Here is a 24,852-nt window from a genome sequence, read left to right as displayed (position 1 = left end):
GTTTGATGTCATTCATAACTTGCGAAATCTGAAATTCATCAAAAATCTTATGACTAGTATTGTGACAGAACTAGTTTCAAAACAATACAGATCAGTGAGTAAAGGTGATACAGGATGAGATAGACTTTACATTATTATGCGCGGTATCCTAGACCTAGTGCTGATACACAACGTGCTATGCGCTGACCCCCGACTAACTACTTAAGCAATAACACAAGAGCGAAAAGGAAAGCCTATTGGGTTATCTAATATAAAATAAATTTGGTTAAATGTCTCAGCCACATAATCAAGCTATTATGTTCTGAGGACACTGTTGAGAGTGAAATAGATATACTAAAAAATGCATTGCGAAATAATGGCTACCCAGATAAGTTCGTTAAAAAAATACCTAGTAGAAAATACTGTTAAAAAAAGAAGAAATTGTGACACAGTGAGTAAAAAAAACGTTGTATCTGAAACTGGACTTCAAAGGTGACATAGCGGATGATATTCTAACACGCCGACTGAAACGATCGGTTGAAAGAACGTTTTACGCCGCCAAGCTACACATCACTTTCTCAACTAAACCAGTACTTACACAATTAATCAAGGATAAGTTACCAAAGATGGGCTCTTCCATGTGTGTATACCAATTCAACTGCTCCTGTGGAGCTAGTTACATAGGCCGTACTCAGAGGGCTTTATCCTTGCGTATTCGTGAACATGTACCAGCATGGTTGGGAAAAGGAGTCACTAAATCCATTAACAACGTCATCCTTTCTCACTTAGTAGACAGTGAACATCATATCAAAATAGAGGAAGCCTTCTCTGTTTTACATCAAGTTCCGAAAACTCTACCTCAAAGAGCTAGATTACGATTACTTTACACAGCCGAAGCCATCTGGATCAACGCCTAAAAACCAAACTTATGCATTTAGGAAAGGTGTATCCAGCCACTATGTTTACCTTGGCCTACGACTGGATCACCGGATTCCTAAACTAAATATTATAAACCTCCACCTTTTTTTCTTTCTTTTTTTTGTTGATAACCTCTATCTTAATCTTCACATCCATCATTCCCAATTCGTTCATCTTAATTACCTTGACAACACCCTCTTTTATTACATATTATATTCACACAACAATCTTATTACTATTACTATTTATCTTTATTATCTCAATTAACAAGATGAAATTCTCCTACTATGAATTTTATTCACACAATTTTTTTCGCATTTTCATTTTTCCTAAATTACTATTATATTGATTGTGACTGGACACTTGAGTACAAATCATTTCGACCTTTATTAAATGCAATTATATGAACGAAGAATATTCTTTTCAATAATCTCTCATCAGGTTCTACAATTATAAATTAATAATCCATAAAAAAATTGGCCAAGTTTAGGGCAGAGTACATCATTTAAGAGAATCGAATTGTTAATGTTGGGATGACTAATATGTAGTGTTAACTTGAATCAGTTTATAAGTGAAATAAAATCGTAAGATAAATGATCGGAATATATAGTTGACATGGGGGTGAGAGATAGAAAAATGGGATTACAAATCAGAAATTACATAATATGTAGAATGATATGAATTAGGTCAGATATAGTAGATAGGGGTGGATGCTGAATAAATTTGTCTAAAAGGTTAGCAAGTGTGATAATAATAATAATAATAATAGTAATGACTGGTAAGATGTGTAGATAAAATAAGTTTAAAAATGAACATTAATTTTCAAATAACACATTTTTGAAGCATATATGTCGTAACAGATGCAAACGTTCACCATTTTTAACATATAACGTTGTCAAATTAATTGATATATGCCTCATTTTGGCCTTTGTAAAATATCACAATAATTATGGACTTATCACTGTAGAGCCTGATGATGAAGTTATTGAAAACAATTGTTCGCTCAAATATTGTTCATTTTTGAACATATATATAACCCTTAGGAAATCAATCCATTTCTTAGCCAATGGTATGCATTTGTCCTTAAGGATATTTCTAACTTTCATCAAGTAATCTCACTTGGTTGCTTCTGATTGGATCATTAAATCACTTTATTTTGAGTGCTTTAATTAGTCAGTTATGGTTGACATGGGGCCTAATACGAATGTGTGCTTTGGCCCAAGTTACCATTCTCATACTAGCTCGACAGGACAAAATTAACAAGATGAATAGAATAACCATTGAAACAATTTAGTGACAATCATAAAGAAAAAGACTAAACCCTGAGACTATGGTTCTAAAAGATAGGACGGAAAGTTATATATGAAGGAATACCAAAAATCAAAACCTAGAGGAAGACAAAGGGTGAATCCTTTCGCACCACTACCACCGACCCTGACCCTGGAGTCTTCAAAAAACGATAACCAACTTCATTGTTGGCTTATAATAACGGTTCATTTAGGGATATGAAAGTTAACAGAGTTCTAAGACTAAAAAGGCAAGTAGATAAATAAAACAGGCGAAGCCGAGCTGTAAGGGTGAGAGAATCATGAACAAACAGGTCAATTGGAAGTTTCGTTTCAAATATCAAGAAGGAGTGCTGACTATCAATTGCAATATAAATAACCTCACTTTCCGGTTGCTGCCCATCGGTTGTGTTCCGAATAATCTCACAGAGGAAAATATCTTAAACTTCTTAAGATGTTGTAGTGTCGATTAATATGTGTTAAGCCTATATACCTTATTCTAGCTTCAGGACAAGCCAATTTACCTACCCATCGTGAGTCACGTTTTGACCTTGTTAATTATTCACTTATCAACCTTGACTGTTTTTTATGTGAGCGTATGTGTCACGCTTTTTATCTTATTCATCACTTGTCTGTAATTTATTTTTATCTGACTAAAAATATTGATTAACGCTTGATAAAAGCGTGTTGGCTTACCGGCCATCTCCAATGCGTGTCATTTCGGCTTCTCTCTCTTCTATTCCCTTCATCACTCTTATTTCCTGTCCAGATCAATGAATGTACAAAATATATGTATTCGAGATCCATTCTCGTATTTGACTTAACTTCGTTATCCATCAACGTGGATTGTCATGTATTACATACGAGGATAGACAGGATGTATATTTTGACAATAATCAACCATTTATATGATCTAAATGGAGTCAGATTAAGGCATCTACAAAATGTATTGACTTGTTCGGACAAGGATTTAGGATTAAGATTTACAGTTTAGGAAATTATAGTAAGGTTTGAATTAGGATGAAGAATATAGGATACAGGGTTGGTGTTAGATTGGGGATTAGGTTACTTAGAGACTAGCTATGATGCCTAACCTAAATCCTGAGCCATAAATCTTAAACTAAGCATAATAATCCCGAGCCCAAATCCTAGTCCAATGATAATAGAGCAATCACTCGTAACTACTATTCTCCAAACGGCTGATTACTGTCAAAAACTGTCAATTCCATTTCCAGTGTCTCTTAAACTCATCCTTATAGTTCAGCATGACAATAATATGTCATACACCATCTCTTAATTTCTTTGTGCTTAGGTAAAGATTTCATCTCTCTTTCTCTTCATCTCTTCCATACACAATTTTTCAATTCATTAGCCAGACATCATAAAGTATAACGATCTACGTGAGCTAAAACTTGGTGATAAACGGCTGGTTGATGCGCCTGGTTATCATTTCAAAATTATGCCAAATAAATCAGGTGTTCATTTACCGGTAGAAGTATATAATGGGGGTAAGTATTCGTAGCATTTTCTCTCACGTCAATTTAACTTGTATGTTATTTTAAGGGTGACAGATAGCAGTTGAATGTTTAACAAGTCGTTTCGCGACACGACTGAAGTTATAGGTGTAGACTATAGGATTCTAATCTTTTGGTTCAACCCCCTGATTATTCTAAGTTCGATCCCTTGCAGCATTTTGGGTGCTCATTTCCGAGGATTTCATACTAGTATGTAATATTTCAAGCGGAGAACAATAAAAGCACATTCTTAATCAAACGAGTCAACCAGGTGAGGAGTGAAAAAGTTACCAACCCGTGATGATATAAGATAATTATTATAGTTTACTGAAAGTAGACTAATGTAAGAATATTCTAGGGACATTAAATTAATTTTGACGTGGGTTTGTTCTCTGAGCTGGATGGTTTGGTCGTGGAGCTTTCATCGTCCTTCTGAACGACATCATCAGCACAAACTTCGGGTAGAAGTGAAGTGTTCAAATTTCTCCACATGTGATTCACAGCTTATCCTGTGCACCTCGATGTTGATTGGTTCTTATTGACCTTAGATCTGTCATTGTTTATTCCTTTGTTTTGGTTATATCTCCTATTGGTTTGATTTTTGCTCCTATGTTTCTGCATAATTTTCTTGATTGGTTGATAGATTGGATTGATTTCAATGTGTTTTTTTATTGCTGATTGACCTGAGTGCCATTTTTTATTTATTTTATTTATTTAAACACATATATATTGGTACAAAGGGCACCAGATACATATGCGCCACACAAAATAATGAAAATAGGGTGTAGTGCCACGATTCGTTAATCGTTCGTTTCGATAACCGATATAATTCTAATCTTAACGGCGCGTAAAATCAGAAGACAAAGGATAGCAGCAACTACAGTTTATTGTCGAATAACTCAGGTCAGAAAGTTAACAACACCTGAGCGAATAATAACGAGCGAGTGAACAGGTGAATAAGCGAAGGAATCGAACGAGGTGGAAATGACATGCAGTGGAGATGGCTGGGAAGCCAACTCGAGAGCGAAGCGAAAGATAATGCGTATTGGAGATGGCTGGGAAGCCAACTCGATTTAAGCAAGCGTTAATCAACATTTATAGTCGGACAAAAATGAGTGACAGACATATGATGAATAAGATACGGAGTGTACACATATATGCTCATGTAAAAGTATAGCCAAGGTTAATAAGCGAACAATGAACAAGATCAAAATATGACTCATGACAGGCGAATTGGCTTGGCCAGTAGCTAGGATAAAGTATATGGGCTTAACATATAAACTGATACTACAAGGGAGAGAAAGGATGAAAAGATGAGGGGGACTGAAATGTACAACCAGAAGAACTCTCTCAGTTAAGAAAGTTATGACCACTCTTTATGAAGAAAGTAAAAGAAGGTTGCAGCAGGCTCGTCACTGGCTTCTATTCTGAGCCATATCTGATAACGTCTCTAGCCACTGTGTTGCACCATCTCTCGGACCCCAGCCAGGGAGTCGTGAAGGACCAACAGAAGCTAACCCTTTGCAACTTTCTCTCATGCCACAACACCATGTCATACACTGACCACCTCTCCGCTTTTTCCAACCAGTCCCAGAGTCGGCAAGTAATGCACGACGTGGAATTCTCTGGGACGACATTCGTAGAACATGTCCAAGCCACGGAAGTCGGTGTTTCAAGATGGTGAGACCAATTGGATTGTTGTCTCTGCGCCCGAACACACGTTACCGAACCTCTGCATTACTAACATGGTGTTGCCACTGGATGTCAGCAATCCTTCGGAGTCAACGATGATCGAACACAGAGAGACGTCTAACATCCTCAACGCGGAGAGGCCAGGTTTCACAAGCATAGAGCAAAACTGCTCTCACCGACGCGTTGTAGATCCGACCGTTTACAGCCAGACTAACATCACGAAGGCGCCAAAGATGGCCCAGATTGGCATAAGCCGCTCTGGTTTTCATTATACGTACATCGATCTCATCACTCACTCCACCACCAGCACTTATGTAGCTACCTAGATACACGAACGTCTCAACTACTTCAATCTGCTCACCATCTAGGGTGAGTACAGGAATAGAATCCTGCCAGTCTGGTAGGAGTACTTTGCACTTGGAGGGTGCAAAGCACATGCCGTACCTGCGGACACTGATTGACAACTGATTAAGTGCGGATTGCATGGCTTGGGCATTACCGCACAGTAAGACAATATCATCCGCATACTCGAGGTTTAGAAGTCGTTCTCCAGGCAGCAGATCCACACCGCGATTACTTACATCCATCAGAGCTGTTTCCAGAATGTCATCGATGGCAAAGTTGAGGAGGAATGGTGAGATTGTGCAACCCTGCCTGACCCCGCTGCTTGAATGGAACAATGGAGAAAGGTGGTTGTATGCCCTCACTCTGCTTCAGGTGTTCGTGTGCAGGGCCTTTAAGATGTTAATAAACTTCTCAGGCACACCATTCTTCAATAGACAATCCCAGAGAACAGTCCTGTCCAACGAATCGAAGGTAGCCCTGATATCAAGAAACACTACGATTGTTGGCCTGCGATAAGTATGACGGTGTTGTAACAATTGGCGGAGGGTGAAGATATGATCAATGCATCCTCGACCAAAACGGAAACTATCCTGCTCCTCGCAAGTCAGTCTTTCTCGGGTATTAAACAACCTACGAAGAATGACAGAAGCCAATAGTTTGGAGGCAATCGGAAGTAGACTTATCCCCCGATAGTTATTACAGGAAAAACGTGAACCCTTTTTAAAGATAGGGACGACTACCGACTCATTCCATGATGTTGGAACGCTTTCTGACTCCCAAACCTTTGCAAACAACACAGTCAATTCTTTAGTCAGAAAGTCACCACCATCTTTAAAAAGAGCTGTAGGTAAGTCATCTGGGCCCGGTGATTTGTGGCGCTTCAGGAGTTGGAGTTCCTCGCGGACTTCCGCCTCGTTTGGTGGATCAGTCGTCACCGGCCATAGGGGGCAGGACAAACTGGTCGATGTTGCCGGAGCAGCAGGCCAGTTGAACTGCCCTTCGAAAAATTCTACCCATCGTCCAAGACGTCGAGAGATGTTAATGATTGGCATCCCGTCATCCTCACAGATTGTTTCACTCACACCAGACTTCTTGCTGCCAGTGGCTCGGATGAGTTGGAAGAGCTTACGGCAGTTACCAGATGCAGCTGCCGCTTCCATCTCATTAGCACGCTCCGACCACCAGTGTTCTCGGTCCTTATGCAAGCTTTGCCCAATTTCGTTGCGTAACAGCGTTCATTTTGGTCATACGGCCACCCGGAGTAGACCGACGGGCTTCGATCAGTTGTAAGGAGCCAGAAGAAACCCAGTGCTTGTAAGCGGGACGTTTCGCGAAGCCGCAAGCGACTTTACTCGCCATTTCCATGACGTCATGCAGTTGCAACCAATGCTCATCTATACTTTTCGGTGGTGCGGTAGCTAGCCTAGAAGCTAGCTCCGCTTGATACTTACTTGCAACAGAAGTTGCAGCCAGTTTACTAACATCGATCCGTTGATGGCGGTCAATCCTTCGGCCACTGAAAAGTAAGGTAAGATTGGCGCAGACCAGGGCATGATCAGACTCCAGATAGGTACTCCAAAAGGAGCGGCAGTCTTGTACACAACCACGCTAGCGGTAGCTGATCGCGATGTGATCAATCTGAGTCCAGGCTTGAGATGCAGAGGGAGGATGCCAGGTGGCACATCGGCGATGACTGTACCAGAAGTTAGTGCTAGCCAGAAACAGGTTGTGGTCTGTGCACAATCGCAGTAGACGCTCCCCGTTATCTGTCCTGCGACCAACAAGTCCCCATCGGCCACCTAGACGACTCTCTTCTGTGCCTAGACGCCCGACCTGTGCATTCAAGTCTCCGGCTAATACTACAATATCTGTCGAACGCGCTTCCCGGAGAAGAACAGTTAAATGGTGGTAGAATTCATCCTTGATTGCATCCGGGCTGCAATCTGTCGGGGCATAGGCGGAGATGACGAAAAGACACCGTTTCTCACGCCGATTTCTTCTCACTTTGATGGAACTTTCTAATGTAACAGCACATAACCGACTGTTAATGGGGATCCAATCGATTAGTGTTGCCTCAGCTCTAGCGCTTAGTGCAACACCAACGCCAGCAAGACCGGACGAAGATGCCACAGAGTCCCCGGATAAGCGCACGTGAAACAAGCTTTTCGAAGCGACAGATGGAAAGCAAATCTGTATTACTTCAATAGAGTCTTGAATACGGGTCTCGGATAGACAGCAAACATCAACATTAAGACTTTCTAAAGACAGAGCCAGCCCCATCTGTTGTCTGATCTGCATTAGTGTGCGAACGTTGAAGGAAGCCAGTTTGAACAGCGTACGTGGCTTCAGAAAAACTGGTTCAGTATTCGTAATCGGTGGAAGCATTCACTTTCGACCAGACAGTAACTGGAGATCGTTTAGATAGAACAGAGTTTCCACCATGGGCGAGCTGCTGCATAAGTTGAAAAGGAAGGATACACAAATTAAGAATAAAAGGGAGTGAGTAAGCGACGTGGTAAATAATAATAATGTAAATTGTCTGACTTTTGGTAGGAGCGAGAATAGCATTGTGAGCGGAAAGCGTCATTTTCATTTATTTGCACGAGGGCTGTGATACTGTCCGAGTGACCAGACTGAAGCAGGTAGTTTTCTTGGGGGGCCACATCCCGAGCCTTTGACCCAAGGTCTAACCCACAAGGCAGTGGAGCATCGTGAGGAGATGCAGTCCCATGGTAGCCGGTGACCAACAAGAGGTTCATACGCCATTCGTCCCGTCAGGATTCTGGAGCCCATGTGCACCATTGGTATGGGATCAGGGTTTTCCAACTCCCCTATGTGGACCCTCCGTGTCCACCAACCCGGTTAAAGCGCCGAACATTCTCTTTTCGTCCTCTCAATTTGGTAAACAACACCCCCGCCCTGAGAAGGCAATGAGTAGGACTTCCCTGGCAGAGGCTATATACGCGTGGCCATGTGAGAGCATTTGGAGAGGGAGGGTGGCCTCTCCCTACTCTCGGCCGTACCAGGGCATTTGGGGGCATGGTTGGAGGTGTTTAACAGGGAACCCTGAACACGGGTTTCGTGCTACTTGGCACTTGTCAGCAAGGTGTACCTATTATCTTGAGGGATCTGGTGCTCCCCGACGGATTCGATCCCGTGTCACTCTGCTTCACAGTCAGAGACGTTACCACTGAGTTATTCGGGCCGCTTCTAAAAATTCTCTGGTGTTTTTGGAATTGCCTCTGTCCAAAATCTGTACATTTTCCCAGTCGAATGTATGTCCGTAGTTGTCCACGTGTATTAATATGAGTGAAATGTCGTGGCGTTTGACTGCCAATTGATGTTCATGTAGGCGAAGATGCAGGGGGCGTCTGCTTTGTCCGATATAGTGTTTATCGCAGTTGGTACAGTTTATTTTGTAGATGATGTTTGTTTTGTCTTCTTTTGCTATTTTATCTTTTGGTTTGCATAAGATTGTGGAGGGACTTTGTTAGTTTGTGGGCTACACCTATTCCGAAGGTTTTCTGCAGCCTTGTTGTTGTTTCCGATATGCCTTTTATGTATGGTAGGGTGATCCTTTTGTTGATTTTTATACTTGATTTCGTTACTGATAATGTGTGCGACTTGTATTTTTTTGATGGAACTGATTGGATAACCGTTCTTTTGAAGAATGGTTTTCAGGTGTTTTTCTTCATTTTTTCGTGCTGTGATTGTGTTGCAGTGTGTCCTCGCCCTCTTGAACAAGGTTTGTACGCAGTTGATTTTGTGAGTTCTTGGGTTGTTGCTATTGTAGTTGAGAATTTGATCGGTGTGGGTCTGCTTCCTGTGCACTTGAATCTCTAGTTTTCCTGTGTCCGTTCTGGTGACTAATATATCTAAAAATGGTATCTTGTTGTTCGATTCTTGTTCCATTGTGAACTTGATGTCGCTGAAGACGTTGATCTGCCTGTAGGTGTTTTCTAGTTCCTCCTTTTTGATGATGACGAATGTGTCGTCTACATACCGAATCCAAATTTTTGGTTTGACCACCGGTAGAATCATGGTTTCTAGTCGTTGCATTACTGCTTCTGCGATTAGTCCTGATAATGGTGATCCCATTGGCATCCCTTTTGTTTGTTTGTAGATTTTGTTATTGAATCGGAAATATGTTGTTAGACATAGATCTATCAGTTCCAGTAGGCTTTGACTTTGAAGTTTCGTGTATTTCGCGAGGTTTTCGTCGTTGGTTAGAAGCAAGGACAGAGTTTCTTTTGCTAGGTTTGGTTCAATGAAAGTGAATAGTGCCGTTACATCGAAGGATATCATTAGTTTGTCGTCGTTGATTTGAATGTTCTTAATCTGATCAAGAATTGTGTGGCTGATTTGATGGAGTGGTTCGACGAATCTACTAAATGTTTCAGTATTCTTGAGATTTCTTTTGATAAATTGTACGTTGGTGTTCCTGGTAGTGCTACAATTGGACATAGTGGGATGTTTGGTTTGTGTATCTTTGGTCTGCCGTAGAACCGAGGGAGTACTGGTCCATCTGCACTGCGATTAAGTGCCAACCTATGACTGGCAGCTGTTCAATGATCTATGATTTTGATTGCCTCTTTGACTAAAGTCAGTTCATGTTCTGAGCTAAAAGTAAAGTTTCAAAAAGCAGTACAGGCAAGGGTGATTGAACACGGAAAAGGGAAGGGAATGCAATACAGACATAAAAACAATCTAAAAGCTGGAACAAGAATGAAAAAACAAATATGATTGTTAAATCATGAGGACATTCTACGTAAATAAATCAAGTTATTTGTCAAACACATGTTACCAAAATGTTATAAGTAGTGCAGCTAAAGTTTAAAAAATATAAACAAACCAAAGACGAGGGCAGGTGTAGAAGCTATTTAACAATACGTATGGGTACAAATTATGTTTTTCTATTTCTATTTAGTTGTTTTTTAAAACTAATACAAGCCCTAAAGTATTCGGGAGCAAGACTATATAAAGTAATAGACAGTATTGTGTTGTGGAGATTGTTGAGTTTCGTTAAAATCATGAAGCGATTTAAGTTAGACTACCATTGAAACCTGAAAGCTCTTGATGTCGGTTTTGTCCAAGTACGGGACGCGAAAGCTTAACCTCTAGACGACTGAGTCGGTATCTGACGGTATTAATGTCTATAATCATCGGATGGCGGCTCCGTGGCCTAAAGGTTAGTGTTCGTGCTCTAGATCGGAAGTCCTAGGTATGATTCCTGAGTGCGGATTACGCAAATGCTCTCTGATGAGGGGTTCCATACTAAAAAGAAACTCCCATTCAGCGCCTCCAGATTTTCTATGGTTTTCTAATTCAGATCAGTTCTCGGTTTCATATGTAAAATGGCTGGCATTTTATTCAACAGCTTGATCCATCAAAAATAAATTGATTACAGCTATTTGTGACTGGAATAAAGATATGTACATTTTGCTGACTGAATTTTTTGTGTCTAGTTCCTTATGGACACTAGTTATTGGTTGAAAGACTCCAAAGTGTGCCAGATGTGTGAACACACTGTCACAAAGTGAAAGGTATTGTAATGTACTGAAACTAAATGAAGCACTTTCTGACATTTGAAGGGAAGTGTACGGGTTTTAAGTCTCTTTGAATGGGTTTACATGTGAAGGCGATTCCACCAAGCTGATGAATCGCAATGTAGACCCCACTGCAAGGTTTTATTTCCTGTGGCTGTGTGAATATCGAAAAGAGTGTAACTATCGGGACCAATTTATGGATTAATACTATTTGTATCTTTATTCGATAGTTAGCAGGTAAGTGAATAATTGTATTTTTATATTCTCCTTATCCTAAACTTCCACTGGACCTATTAACTGTAGTTATACGACTTTATTATTCCCTGATCATCATCAACTAATTATTTACCGTTGGCTTCGTTCTCTTCTACTTACGGTATGTTTGTATATAATTTATGATTTCATAGTTGAGGTGTATTGAGGTCAGACAATTCATGTACATAAACTAATGAGTACTTGAGATAGATTCTTGCTAGTTGAAATACAATCAAATGTGCTTGTATGCTGTCTCTTCGCAATAAACTGAGAACTGGGGATAGGAAGCATACGTAACAGATGACCAATGAGAGTCAAGCTTACGTTAGACTCAGCTCAAAGTTGATCTTGTCGGTCGGAGCGTATCTTTTATTAAGGCTTGGAACAAAAGACTACAGACGGAACGGAATATGCAAAGTAGCAAACTTACAGCCGGAATTTCGGTTGGCAAATCGGACAAATGAAATTGATTGGTATCTCAGACATGACAGGAATTACACTTTTCGTTCGTAAACATTGTATTTATTATTAATAAAATCGTTTACTGTGTCTTCCTTAATGAAGGAAGTGTTATGGGTATTTCAAACGTTTTTTATTACAAAAAATAAGAGTGAAAGCTCTAATGCTTTTAAACTCCGCTATGTGTAAAAGACAATTTCGAGACATGTTAGGAAAATGTAATACGGAATGGTAGATGAACCTGGATACTTTAGTTCTATCTACGGTACAGTGGCTATCAAAAGTCAATTGGAATAAGATGATGGTGTGTTTTAACTTACCTAAATTATCGAAATATTTATGCTTTCTATCATTCTTTTGTTATTATGATTTTTATTATTATTATTTGTTATATAATAGCGAAGACATAAGTACGGGTAACTCCTAGGACCTATTATTGGACTATTATTCTATGTATATTCCTATTGTATAACTATTCAGTAGCTAGATTATCTATATCTATATTCATCTTATTACAAGCTTCATTTTGACCTATTGATTATTATTATACGATTTACTGTTCCTAAACTATACTCAGTTTATTGATTATTGTCTCCCACGCTTACAGCCACATTTGGCTTGATTTTGTACAAATATTATTTTCTATTTTATGGTGTGATGTGACCTGTCTGTCTGATATATAAACAGAGTATGTTTGAAATAAACGATTCGCACAGATTCGCATAACAGCAGCTGCTGTTGGTGTTCTGGACTCAAGTGGACGGGCTAGGCGGATTAAGGACCAATAAGGACGCGAGATTACTCATACTGATTGGACGTTCCGACCGTTGCTGCTACCTTGACGTGGCAGTCGGGCTTGCCTATCGCGATGATCCAATCGAGCTATGCTGGCTGGAACAATCGTTCCTCAAGGTCCTACCATACCAGACAGGCCGGTTGAAGAGCGGTAAGACTAAAAGCAGCAATCCCAAGGTCCGAAGGTGAAGTCGTACTGCTGACTGTACAGAGGTGTGACGGAAGTAAGGTGTTTCCTTCATACAACCAGCATGACAGCGGTGCTGCCTTCCCACAAAGAGGGGTGGGGTTAGAAAAGGTCGACCCTAAAAATGCACACCTCGCCTTATCCCACGGATTTCCGTCTCCGGCGGTAAGGTCCTTTGAAGAACGGAGCTAACACGTCAAAAATCCCCCACAAAAAGGCCGTGCGTGACCGGCCTCAAGCAGTCGTCCCTTGGGCACTGCGGTCACGCTCCCAGGTCGTTAAGACCAACACTAATCCAACTTATTTTTCAGGTCCCTCAAGAAATACCCTTCCATGGTGTGGGCAGCGGGGAAGTGATATTAGCCCTCATACCCGTAACAGCACACGAGACCAAGTTGGTCACATTCAAATCCTTCCTACACCTCCTAATAACTCTCTTATCTCCACGACTAACCCTTCCCACGTCCTTTTATCACCTTGCACCGCTAGGGCAAACGATTCAGGTACACGGAACGTTATTCCTGGTCTCCTGAAACCACGCTCTAAACTACATGTAGGAACTTTTAATGTCCGAACTTTGTGCCAAATAAGACAACAGGCTTCCTTAGCTAGGACTTTAGAATCTTACACCATCGATGTGTGCTGCGTCCCCGAAACGCGCATACAAGATCCGAGTAGCGTCATTTATTTGACCGCACCTAATCAAAATAAAGAACCATCACGATACACGCTTCGTGTATCTGGAAGCCCTGATGCTGCTTCCCGTGGCCTCGCTGGAGTAGGTATAGCATTAAGTCCTAGGGCAGAACTAACTCTTTTAGACTGGATCCTAGTAGACAGTCGTCTATGCGCTGTCCGACTAAATGGATCAGTAAGGACTCGGAAAGATAGGGAAACTCGTCGTTGCCTCTTCGTCGTCTCTGCCTACTCTCCCACTGACTGCAGCTCAGACGATATAAAAGATGAGTTCTACAGGAAACTTTCTGACCTTCTCCGAAAAACTAGGCGTTCTGATATAGTATTAGTGGCTGGTGACTTTAATGCTCAAGTAGGTAAACTAAGTGAAAGGGAAAGACACCTGGGTGGATCTTATGGTGTCATGGCGGAAAGAACAGATAATAGCGACCGTCTGTTGCAGCTGTGCTCAGATAACCGCCTATTCCTTGCAAATACTAACTTTAAGCATAAGGAAAAACATCTTTTGACATGGCGACCCCCGAATTCGTCCCGACGTTGGACCCAATCAGATCACATCGCTATCAGCCACCGATGGAGGGGCTCGATTGAAGACTGTCGCTCATTCTGGAGCACATGTTTAGACTCAGATCATGCTCTAGTGCGAGCACGTATCTGTCTGCGTCTTACTGGACGTAGGAAAGACACTGCAGGGAAGCCTCTAATGGTTCTACTTAATGATAAACAAGCTAAAAATATATTTCAGGAACAACTGGAAAAACAGTTAGGCAGACATGTAAGTAGTGCCCACCCCGAGGCAGCGCGGAATGACATCCGAAAAGCTATGGAAACAGCAGTGATATCCGCTAGTAAGGTAAACCATAAGGTCAGGGAGAAACAATGGGTCTCGGCAGCATCTACCGCACTGATAGATGCTCGGAAACTCATCCCATCTGGCTCTAAACATAACGAAGAGCGGAGTCAGCTTAAGCGCAGGCTAATAAGAAGCCTACGCAATGACCGTGAACAGTGGTGGGTAGCGAAAGCAAGAGAGATTGAAAAGGCAGCGGCAATAGGTAACAGCAGACAGCTATTCAGACTTGTTAAAGAAACTGGTACTAGGAACCCAACTATTAGCGAAACTATCTCAGATAAAGATGGGCATATCATTCATTCTCAATCCAGGAGATTGGATCGATGGGCAGAACACTTTAGGGATCAGTTCAACTGGCCTTCAGCCACAATTCAGTTTCCCACGATCCCCAGTCGTCCTGAATGGCAAATTGACGTAAGTCCTCCAACTCTCTACGAGGTTGAAAAAGCTATAGGAAACTTGAAGCGAGGGAGAGCAGCAGGCCCTGACAGGTTTACTCCTAAGATTTTTAAGGATGGTGGCCAAACACTAGCAGCAAAATTGACTGAGGTGTTAGATAGAATCTGGGAACTGGACGTAATTCCATCTGACTGGTCCCAATTACTGATTGTGCAAGTCCTCCTGTGACAATCACAGAGGGATCAGTTTGACTAATATAGTGTCTAAAATATTAGCTTCAATAATACTTGGACGCCTAACCAAAGCTCGTGAAGAGCAGACTAGAGAAAACCAGGCTGGTTTCCGACCTGGACGTGGTTGCATAGACCAGATATTCACACTATGTCAGGTCCTAGAACATAGGCATATGTTCAGACGTCCCACAATAGTAGTATTTCTTGACCTTAAGGCGGCATTTGACTCCGTTGATCGTGAGGTTCTATGGCAGTATTTGTCACTGAAAGGAGTACCAAAGAAGTACATTAACCTCATAAAGGCTCTCTACACGAACACAACTGGTCGAGTTGGAGCCTATGGCGAACTGTCATCAGAAGTGGTTACCTGAAGTGGTGTTCGTCAGGGCTGTCCACTCTCCCCATTCTTGTTTAACTTTGTCGTTGACATACTTTTAGAGATAACACTTTCATCGGCTAAACCTCCAGGAGTTGAACTTTTACCAGGAGGCTCACTTGTCGACTTAGAATACGCCGACGACATAGTTTTATTTGGTGAAGACGCTGACAAAATGCAGAGTCTTCTAACCACTATAAGCAACTATGTAGGCATGTTCGGGATGCGGTTCTCCCCCTCGAAGTGCAAAATGTTACTTCAGGATTGGGTTGCATCGACACCTGAACTAATGATAGGGAGTGAAGTAGTTGAGCGTGTTGACCGCTTCACTTATCTTGGGAGTCTCATCAGCCCTTGTGGTCTGGTGTGTGACAAAATCTCAGCACGGATACAGAAGGCTCGTCTAGCTTTCACCAACTTGCGTCATTTATGGCGTAGGCGAGATAACCGTCTAGCAACCAAAGGACGGGTTTACTGTGCAGCAGTTCGTTCCATCCTACTTTATGGCAGTGAAACATGGCCGATAAGAGTAGAGGATATTCGTAGGCTACTAGTGTTCGATCATAGGTGTCTTCGAAGCATTGCTCGCATAACCTGGGACCACCGGGTAAGTAATGCAGTTGTTAGGAAACGGGCACTAGGTAAGGATGGCAAATCAATTGATGAAGTAGTGAAACTTCGTCAGTTGAGATGGCTGGGGCATGTGTTACCTATGCCCAACCACCGACTGTCCTGACGTGCAATGTTTATTGGTGTAGGAGTAGGTTGGAAGAAAGCTAGGGGCGGCCAGACCAAAACGTGGCACAAATCCATGAAGTCGCTGACAAGTGGACTGAGCCATGTTTGTAGGTGTGGACTACGTGATTAGGATCTGAGAGACGATAGCAATCGATGGTTAGAGACCTTGAATGACATGACTCAAAATCGTTTACAATGGCGCAGTTGCATCCACTCTTTGTGTTCTCCCAAATTCTAGTCTTCGGGGTTCTTCATGTCTCTATCTTTTTTCTCTTTCCAAATCTATTTCACCGGATTATACTCCTTGAATAACATCTTCGAACCGTAATCTTTCGGATTACTGCTTATACTCTTACTACCTCTACCAGTATGTGATTTGAATCGACAACTGTATCTCTGTGCTAATGTGGTATGGCAACTCGAACTTATGTGTAGATACGTACGAAGTTCTACGCTGTGACTGACTGACTGACTGATTGGACGTCCTTGATTGTCACCGTGTTAAGGTCGGGGAAGTCGTATTCTATTGATGGATAATTAACGCGAGTTACGTCCTTGTTTAATTTGTAAGGTCATAACAAATTAGCGACGACCTTGACAAGTCATAACAATCGGCCACAACCTTGAGCAAGACATAATAATTGGCGACGGCTAGGTCAAGACATTATTAACAATATACTAGAATAAAATCTAAGTCATATGATTATACCCTCTTTATGTCATGTAATAAGTCAATCATATTAGAGTGGTAATAATTTATTTTTACTATTTGATTATTTTACAAAATTTTATTAGATTCTACAGTTTTCCATACTTTACGATGGACTGACGTATTGGATTCAATATTTCCAACTGAACCTAATTTACATTTTACATATTTTGCAAGTTTCACTGGAATTTTACGTGTATATCCAGGTATGTTGAGTTGATCGGCACTATGTCACATGTTTATACTTTTTTTAGAATTATATTCTAGTCGAAAATTTACAACTTGTTATTTTCCAGAAATTGGATATTAAAATTTATGAATTTTTAACAATATGATTGTAACATGAAATGAAATTTGTTGAAGAGTTGTTGACAGAAAATAAAACTGGATAAGTTAATCAACAGAGTCCAATCTACACTGAAAGATTGGGGAAACATGATATTTGTAACTACTTATTGACTAATCTGTCTTAATTATCTCAGTCTTACAAAAGATCAATCACTGATGGATTAACCATAGGTAACGTCTCAGACCATGAGATAGGGTGATGGTGAGCCTAATCCCATTGATGATGCAACGGATATTCTAGTTTTACAACTGGATACCAGTAGCACCTTCTATGTTCGGTCGTTCCCAGTCAGATAGAAATCAGAAGTCAGACGAGAGGAGGCAGGAAAGATATATTTGATTCGTTACCAATATATCGAGGACCTTTTCTATGAGCTGGCTAAGGAAACGTAGGAGCTGTGTCCCACGCCGAGTCGAAACGTGATCTGGTGCCGATGCATGACCGAAAGCCTTCAGCTAAACAAGTCCACTTAAACAACGTGGTCAGCATCCAATGTCGAACACTTAATGAGCTATTGATTTTGGGGAATTATTTACAGCTACACCATAATAAATGTCACTAACCTCGTAATTATGGGTACTCCTTGCTGATGAGCGCCAAGTGACACTAACATTGCCCCCGAATGCCCTGGTACGGCCGAGAGTAGGGAGAGGCCACCCTCCCTCTCCAAATGCTCTCACATGGCCACGCATATATAGCCTCTGCCAGGGAAGTCCTACTCATTGCCTTCTCAGGGCGGGGGTGTTGTTTACCAAATTGAGAGGACGAAAAGAGAATGTTCGGCGCTTTAACCGGGTTGGTGGACACGGAGGGTCCACATAGGGGAGTTGGAAAACCCTGATCCCATACCAATGGTGCACATGGGCTCCAGAATCCTGACGGGACGAATGGCGTATGAACCTCTTGTTGGTCACCGGCTACCATGGGACTGCATCTCCTCACGATGCTCCACTGCCTTGTGGGTTAGACCTTGGGTCAAAGGCTCGGGATATGGCCCCCCAAGAAAACTACCTGCTTCAGTCTGGTCACTCGGACAGTATCACAGCCCTCGCGCAAATCAAATGAGATTTGTGTGGCGCATATATGTCTGGTACCTCGTTGTGCCAATATTTATGTGTTTAAATAAATAAATAAACACTAACATTTTGTCAAGGATTTCCTCTCGACTACTTCTAAGCATCTAGCATCTCAACATAATGAGTTATTCAGGTTAGTAGCTATACTGTAACTTGATCGATAGAATCAGATCAGCACAAAGAACTAGACAAAAATGACATTAGTCACTTTTCAATGATTCATAAAGTGAAAAAATGTGGAAAAAGTGCTTGTTTTAATATAAATCGATTTTTATGAAAATTTTCTTTCTCTTCACCGCTATTCAAATAGTCATCTCGGTCTCTCATATTGTCTGGACATTCCACGTACCTATATTTGTTGACATGGTTGTTAGAAGGGAAATAGACCTCATGACTTTTGAAGAATCTCGGCTTTCACCAAAATGCGTCGTAAGCCTTGTAAGTGGGAACCCATCAGCTCACAGGGTAGAGTTCAAATGGTTTAAATGATTTTCCCTGGTTTACACTTTGCTAACAAGGTTCCTTTTTAAGGGCTGGGGATGAGAACCCTAAGCCCAACTCTCCTTCTTTGTCCGGGCTTGGAACCGGTAGTAGCTTCAGGCGGGGCTACAAAAACTGCCTGCGAGCACTTTTAGGATCTTTATTTATTTCGTCGAACTTTGTGACAATGAGTCAAAACTCACTATTAGTCCTTTCTTGACTTTTGCCCATACGCCATGTGAACTGAAATATCATTACCGGTACGTATACTTAACTGAATTTCTCGAGTCAGGAGATCGTGGCTGCCCATTTAGATCATAATAAACACATCTTCATAAAAAATCGCTACAATGTTGTGAAATTTTATTCAAATTTTTGACGTTAAAGGACATTCAGCGGTAACGTTAGCTTTTCATAAACAAACGGTTTTATCTCTGATCCTGGAAACAAATCTAAAGCCACCTGACGTGGTACAAATTCTCTGAATCTAGTGGGCAACGACTGTTTGAATAATTAAAACATGATGCTTGACTTTCCATATCGTGTTCTGTAAAGAATCTCTACACTTGATTAATCATTCCGTTGTGACCAATGTCGAGTATTTCAAGCCCTTCTTAGTACTGATAGAATTCTATAGATCAAGTTGTAAAGCAGTCATTAGTCTAAGTGGCTTGACAAGCGATCGATCATAATACGAAGAGCCCAGTAGTAATGTCTCTGACTGTGAAGCTGATTGGTATGGTGTCGAATCCGCCAGATGGCATCAATTTCTTCAGATTTATAGACACACGTTTCTTTATGCGTGCACAAAACCTAGAAGATTTATAATAGAGTAAAATGTGATTAATCATTAAGTGTGGACAAGATAGGAAGCCCATTCAACTATTTTGTTATTTGTCTACTTGTTGTAATTTAGACATTTGACCTACAATGTATGAGTGTGATTGTGCGCATGTCTGAACATCAATCTTCATCTATTCTCACATAAGTTGGAAACACAGACAATCAATAACCTATCCACAAACACTCATAGATATATATGAATTTTTAACACTCACACATACTCTCTCACTGATTTCCTTGTGTGTTTGTTTTCTGTGAGCTTGCGGATTTTGGTAATCATCCACAATAAACTGTCTCTACAACAGCTGTTCCGGCTTTTGAATAATCTCGAGTAAATCCATAATACTACTAGGAGATTTAGCTTACATAAATGCTAAGTTAACGGGATACTATTTGTTAGAGTCAGATAGAGAGGAAATTAGCTTCTACAGACAAATAGACACAGCTTCCTGACTATTAAGTATTTGATTTCCTTTCTTGTTATTGATTTCTAATTTCGACTCCCTTAGAGTGGCTACTAGTAACTGTTGAATAAAGTATTATCTAGCGTTACTTTGGTTCCCCACTTTTGGTCATGAATCGTGTATTTGATATAACGTGATCTAATCTCTACATTGTGTACCGTTCATGTACCCAATCTAGTATATCATACCTCAGAGAGAGAGAGAGAGAGAGAATACTTTAAACCATCCGTTATATCAACAGGCTAAGTAGAGCTTTCGGCGAGACTATAATTTATGGACGACCTTTGAACGAATCTTAAATGACCTTGATAAACACTAACCAATCAGGAAACAGTTAGTATATCATACAAAAGCAAATAATCAAAATGGATACACTTCTTTTACATGGTCCGAAAACTTGTCACGGTTAGAAATAGGTTCGAAGGTTCTAAAATCGTAACGCATACGGCAGAGGAACTCATCCATATGGCTCCAATAATGGTCTATCTCTTGAGCCATGATATGATCTCAAATACTCTTCCGACCTCTACCACATAGCTTTAATATTGTTTGTGTGTACTCTGGCTGTGTAAACTTGTCATTTCTATTACGCATATATCTCTACAATACTCATACCACTGAACAGCCGAAGCATCAGTAACATCTGCTAATATTGTATCCAATGCTACTGGTGCTTTTATTACATAGTTCGCAGCAATTATTATAATTTGCCTTAATCTCAATTTGAACAGGGAGAAAAAGTTCCTATTCTAACGTACTTCTTCATCCAACACATATTACATCGAAAAACATCATAACGATAGTCTGCACAGGATCTATAATTCATAAGATTACCGCAATCACAAATAAAGAAACATTTTCGTGGTCCCATTTATTGTAGACGCCTAATTGTCACGTCTTCTCTAAAACCTGCTATGAACCGATCGTACGTGAGCATCAGGTACTGGAATGGGCGTCGTGACTTTGAAATCCCCCAAACGCTTTTGACTGGCTCGTCCATAAATTATAGTCTCGCCGAGTTTTCTGTCAATTGCCCCCAGTCACCATCTTACACTTGTAAAGAATCCCTTAACTAATTGTCCGAATCAACATTCATATTAGGAAAGAGCAGTTAATTTCTTTGAGAAAATGCATTTGGCAAATCACGGTTTAATGCTTCTATATAATCTCCTCAAAACCAAATGCATGTAAAATATAAGGTTACTGATTTGTGTATATGAAATTGCATTGAAGCTAAATTCATGTGCTCACTAGAGACCTACTTCAAGACTATCTCCTCAAAGCCCCCAGTTGTAGTCGTGACTGGTGAAAATCAACCATGTCTAGGGTCTAATAGTCGTGACGATCACCACAGAATAACTTTTGCAGCATGTTAAGAATTGGAAATGCATACTGTGATTCAACCATGGCTCAGTGCTCGGCGTTAGAGCTGGAATTTACGGGTTAGCGTCCTGAGGGAAAAGTGGGTAGGCACAGTTGACGAGTCCCATGTCAAAACAAAACAGCCATTCAGTGCTGCTTGGTTTTCAATAGTACCCCTTATATGATCAATTTTTCACGAATAAAACCTGCAATAAATGAAAAATAGGGATAGGTATTTCAAACACAGTTTTCAGGAACAGTTTTTCGAAAACCTATTTCTTTGTGGCTGTTGTTTTCATTTTAGCATTCCCTTGGAGACAACAAAATGTTGATATGTTTGATGTTCGTAGACGTTCTTGGTAAGTATTATTGTAAAGAATTATACTAATTAGTTTTCGAGTAAGCTCTATGATATATCTAATACTGCTATTAATGTGTAGTTTCATCTGTTTAAAAATATCAAACCGTTTAGTCATTAGGAAGTAATTCAGACTGTCATTGAATTATTATTGTCCATAAAAGACTTACGAAAAAATTCATCCGTTCTTTTTCATTTGTGAAGCTAACAAATGCAAGGACGTTCTATTTGCATGTTTCTTTTGTTTTAACAAAAGATCAGTCCATGAAGACACTGACAACTGAACTGAACCATATTATTCACTGTAGATTACCTGGTTGGTGTCCATTGTGAAAATTAGAACATATGTAAGCGAACAATTGTTTTCAACTAGATCGTCATCAGTCTTCACTCCAATACACATGAATATTTATACGAAAATGTTCAACCACTCAAGGCAATTTGAGCCAATAATCACAATCACAATGAAATAGAATACGTTACCGTGCATAATAGTTAGTAGAATAATATGAATTAGGTCAGATATAGTAGATAGGAGTGGATGCTGAAAGGTTAGCAAGTGTGATAATAATAATAATAATAATAATAATGACTGGTAAGATGAGTAGCTAAAATAAGTTTAGGTTATAAAAATGAACATTAATCAGATTAATGTCACTATATTATAAAATTGATTATTAACAAGTTGACCCTGAAGTTGGCCAGGGTAAAAGGAGCGACTGAACATATTTTTTTTGGATGCAAAGCTCTGGCTTTTTCATCCGAATAGCAATTACCTCAGCCGTCTGCAGTATTCTCAGTCTGACGGAATTAGGTAGGCTGCTGTTAACACGATATATTATTGTGAAAGATTGATCGATGTTGGCTCTATGTCCCGTTTGAACTAAATGGGCTAAAATGGAGCTGTTAACCGTTTTGACTACACATTTGCTTAACCATACTGGGAGGTGTTCACGAGCCCGAATATACAAATTCCTAGAACATCTGCCTATATAATTTTATATTACAAACACTCCTTGATTCACATGTTACAGTTTTAAATGATGTACTCTGCCTTAAACTTGGCCAATTTTTTATGGATTATTAACTTGGACTTACAATTGTGGAACCTGCTGGGAAATTATTGAAAAGAATACTCTTCGTTCATATAATTGTTTTAATATATTATTTGTGATGTGTGGGCGAGAATGATAATGATTGGTTGTTTTCATAAGTCAGACATGTATATAGTGTGGCAGGTGTTATATGTGTTATATATTCTCTAATCCTGACTGTTCTTGTCGTTAGATTGTGTCGGATTTTGGCGTGGAAATATATTGACGTTCTAGTCAGGCTAATCTCGTGTTCTTGATCTGAGTTGTGTTGAAGTCCCGTAGAATAGACACTGGGTGGGAATCTAGTGTAGATATTCGTCTAAGGTAAATTAACGTCCCACATACGTGTAAAAAGTGAAAGGACTGTTATAACAAGAAACCCTAGCGTTATAACAAGTATCCTACCGTTTATAACATATATATATATATATATATATAAAGTATAAATATTTGTTTAATACTGTGAGCATTATATAAGTATTTATATATATATGTTTCTATTTTCACTCTTATTTACATAAGGTTTATACAAGGTTCATCTGTTCCCAAAGATCTGTTCATATTACTTGACACGTAAGTTCGAATATTTTTTATATACTGCCATTGAACAGTTCAACAATGTCTTAAATGTTATCTTTGAGGAAATGGCTAAAGGATATGATTATTATCAGAACTTTAAGAATGTTCACTGTTAGATGGTCTTGATTAGTAAACTCATTTTCAAATACAAAGATAATGGTTGTATTCATTAACATATATTTTCGCGAGTGCGGGATCGTGGATGCGCACTGCTGAGGAGTCCCATAATAGGACGAAACGGCCGTCCAGTGCTTCCAGGTTTTCCATGATAGTCTAGCTTCAATTGACTCACGATCTCAACTCTATAAAATATATTTTCGATTGCGGAATGTTGAAAATGAACTAGTTGAAAAGTATTCTTTTGCTAAATAAATTGTTATAGAATTAAAATCTAATAATAATTTTAACTAGGTAGTTGAAGTTTATATTTTGACGCACTTATATTGGTGCTGAAGTAAATGAAACTCGTTTTTTTCCAATCTAACACTTGGAGTAGTGGTGTGATATATAATTCAACCTCTTAGAAATGTAATAATTTTGTATAATAATTTGTGGAAAGTATATATATCTGAATGGTGACAGTTGACAGATAACTATGCACCATATTTGATTCCTGTTAGTCCTCATTAACAATGCTTATTTGAAACTTAAGGCTAGCTCAAAGTATTTCTGAAGACCTAATGAGCTACAACAAGGTCAACCTTTTACATAGCCAGTTTTAAAAGCAAGTAGACTATATCCTCAGATAATTCCACGATATCATATATGCTATGTTAGAAGCGATTACGGGTCCACCTAGTCTGCGAACGGAACATGAAGATGAAAAGAGCTGTTTTGGCGCGAAAACAAAGAAATTCAAAATTTCAAAATAAAATTACAAAAATAAGGTAGTTATCAAGTAAGTTCTGGGGACCTATCATCCCCAACAATATATATTAGGTGTAGGAAGGATTTGAAAGCGACCAACTTGGTCTTGTGTGCAGTTAAGGGTATGAGGGCTAGTATCACTTCCCGGCTGCCCACACCGTGGAAGGGTATTTCTTGAGGGACCTGAAAAAGAAGTTGGATTAGTGTTGGTCTTAACGACCTGGGAGCGTGACCGCAGTGCCCAAGGGACATCTGCTTGAGGCCGGTCACGCACGGCCTTTTTGTGGGGGATTTTTGACGTGTTAGCTCCGTTCTTCAAAAGTCCTTACCGCCGGAGACGGAAATCCGTGGGATAAGGCGAGGTGTGCATTTTTAGGGTCGACCTTTTCTAACCCCACCC

At 40.1% G+C, this 24,852-nt stretch overlaps 1 protein-coding gene across 1 annotated transcript in view; it reads left to right on the top strand.

Annotated features, from left to right (window-relative positions):
* Smp_124530 (dihydropyridine-sensitive l-type calcium channel, putative) overlaps window positions 1–24,852 on the top strand; it is a gene marked incomplete at its 5' end in the record, with an annotated part of 54,864 nt that overhangs the window by 12,775 nt on the left and 17,237 nt on the right. The window contains 4 exons of the mRNA XM_018790722.1: window positions 3,556–3,691; window positions 17,067–17,186; window positions 21,859–21,913; window positions 23,530–23,580. Of these exons, the coding sequence (XP_018645964.1) occupies window positions 3,556–3,691; window positions 17,067–17,186; window positions 21,859–21,913; window positions 23,530–23,580 (362 nt within the window). The remainder of the gene's footprint in view (window positions 1–3,555; window positions 3,692–17,066; window positions 17,187–21,858; window positions 21,914–23,529; window positions 23,581–24,852) is intronic.

The sequence above is a fragment of the Schistosoma mansoni genome (genome assembly GCF_000237925.1).
Source record: "Schistosoma mansoni, WGS project CABG00000000 data, supercontig 0037, strain Puerto Rico, whole genome shotgun sequence".
Taxonomy (NCBI): domain Eukaryota; kingdom Metazoa; phylum Platyhelminthes; class Trematoda; order Strigeidida; family Schistosomatidae; genus Schistosoma; species Schistosoma mansoni.
The sequence above is the reverse complement of the archived record's forward strand: the minus strand, read 5'-3'. Positions and strand labels throughout refer to the sequence as shown.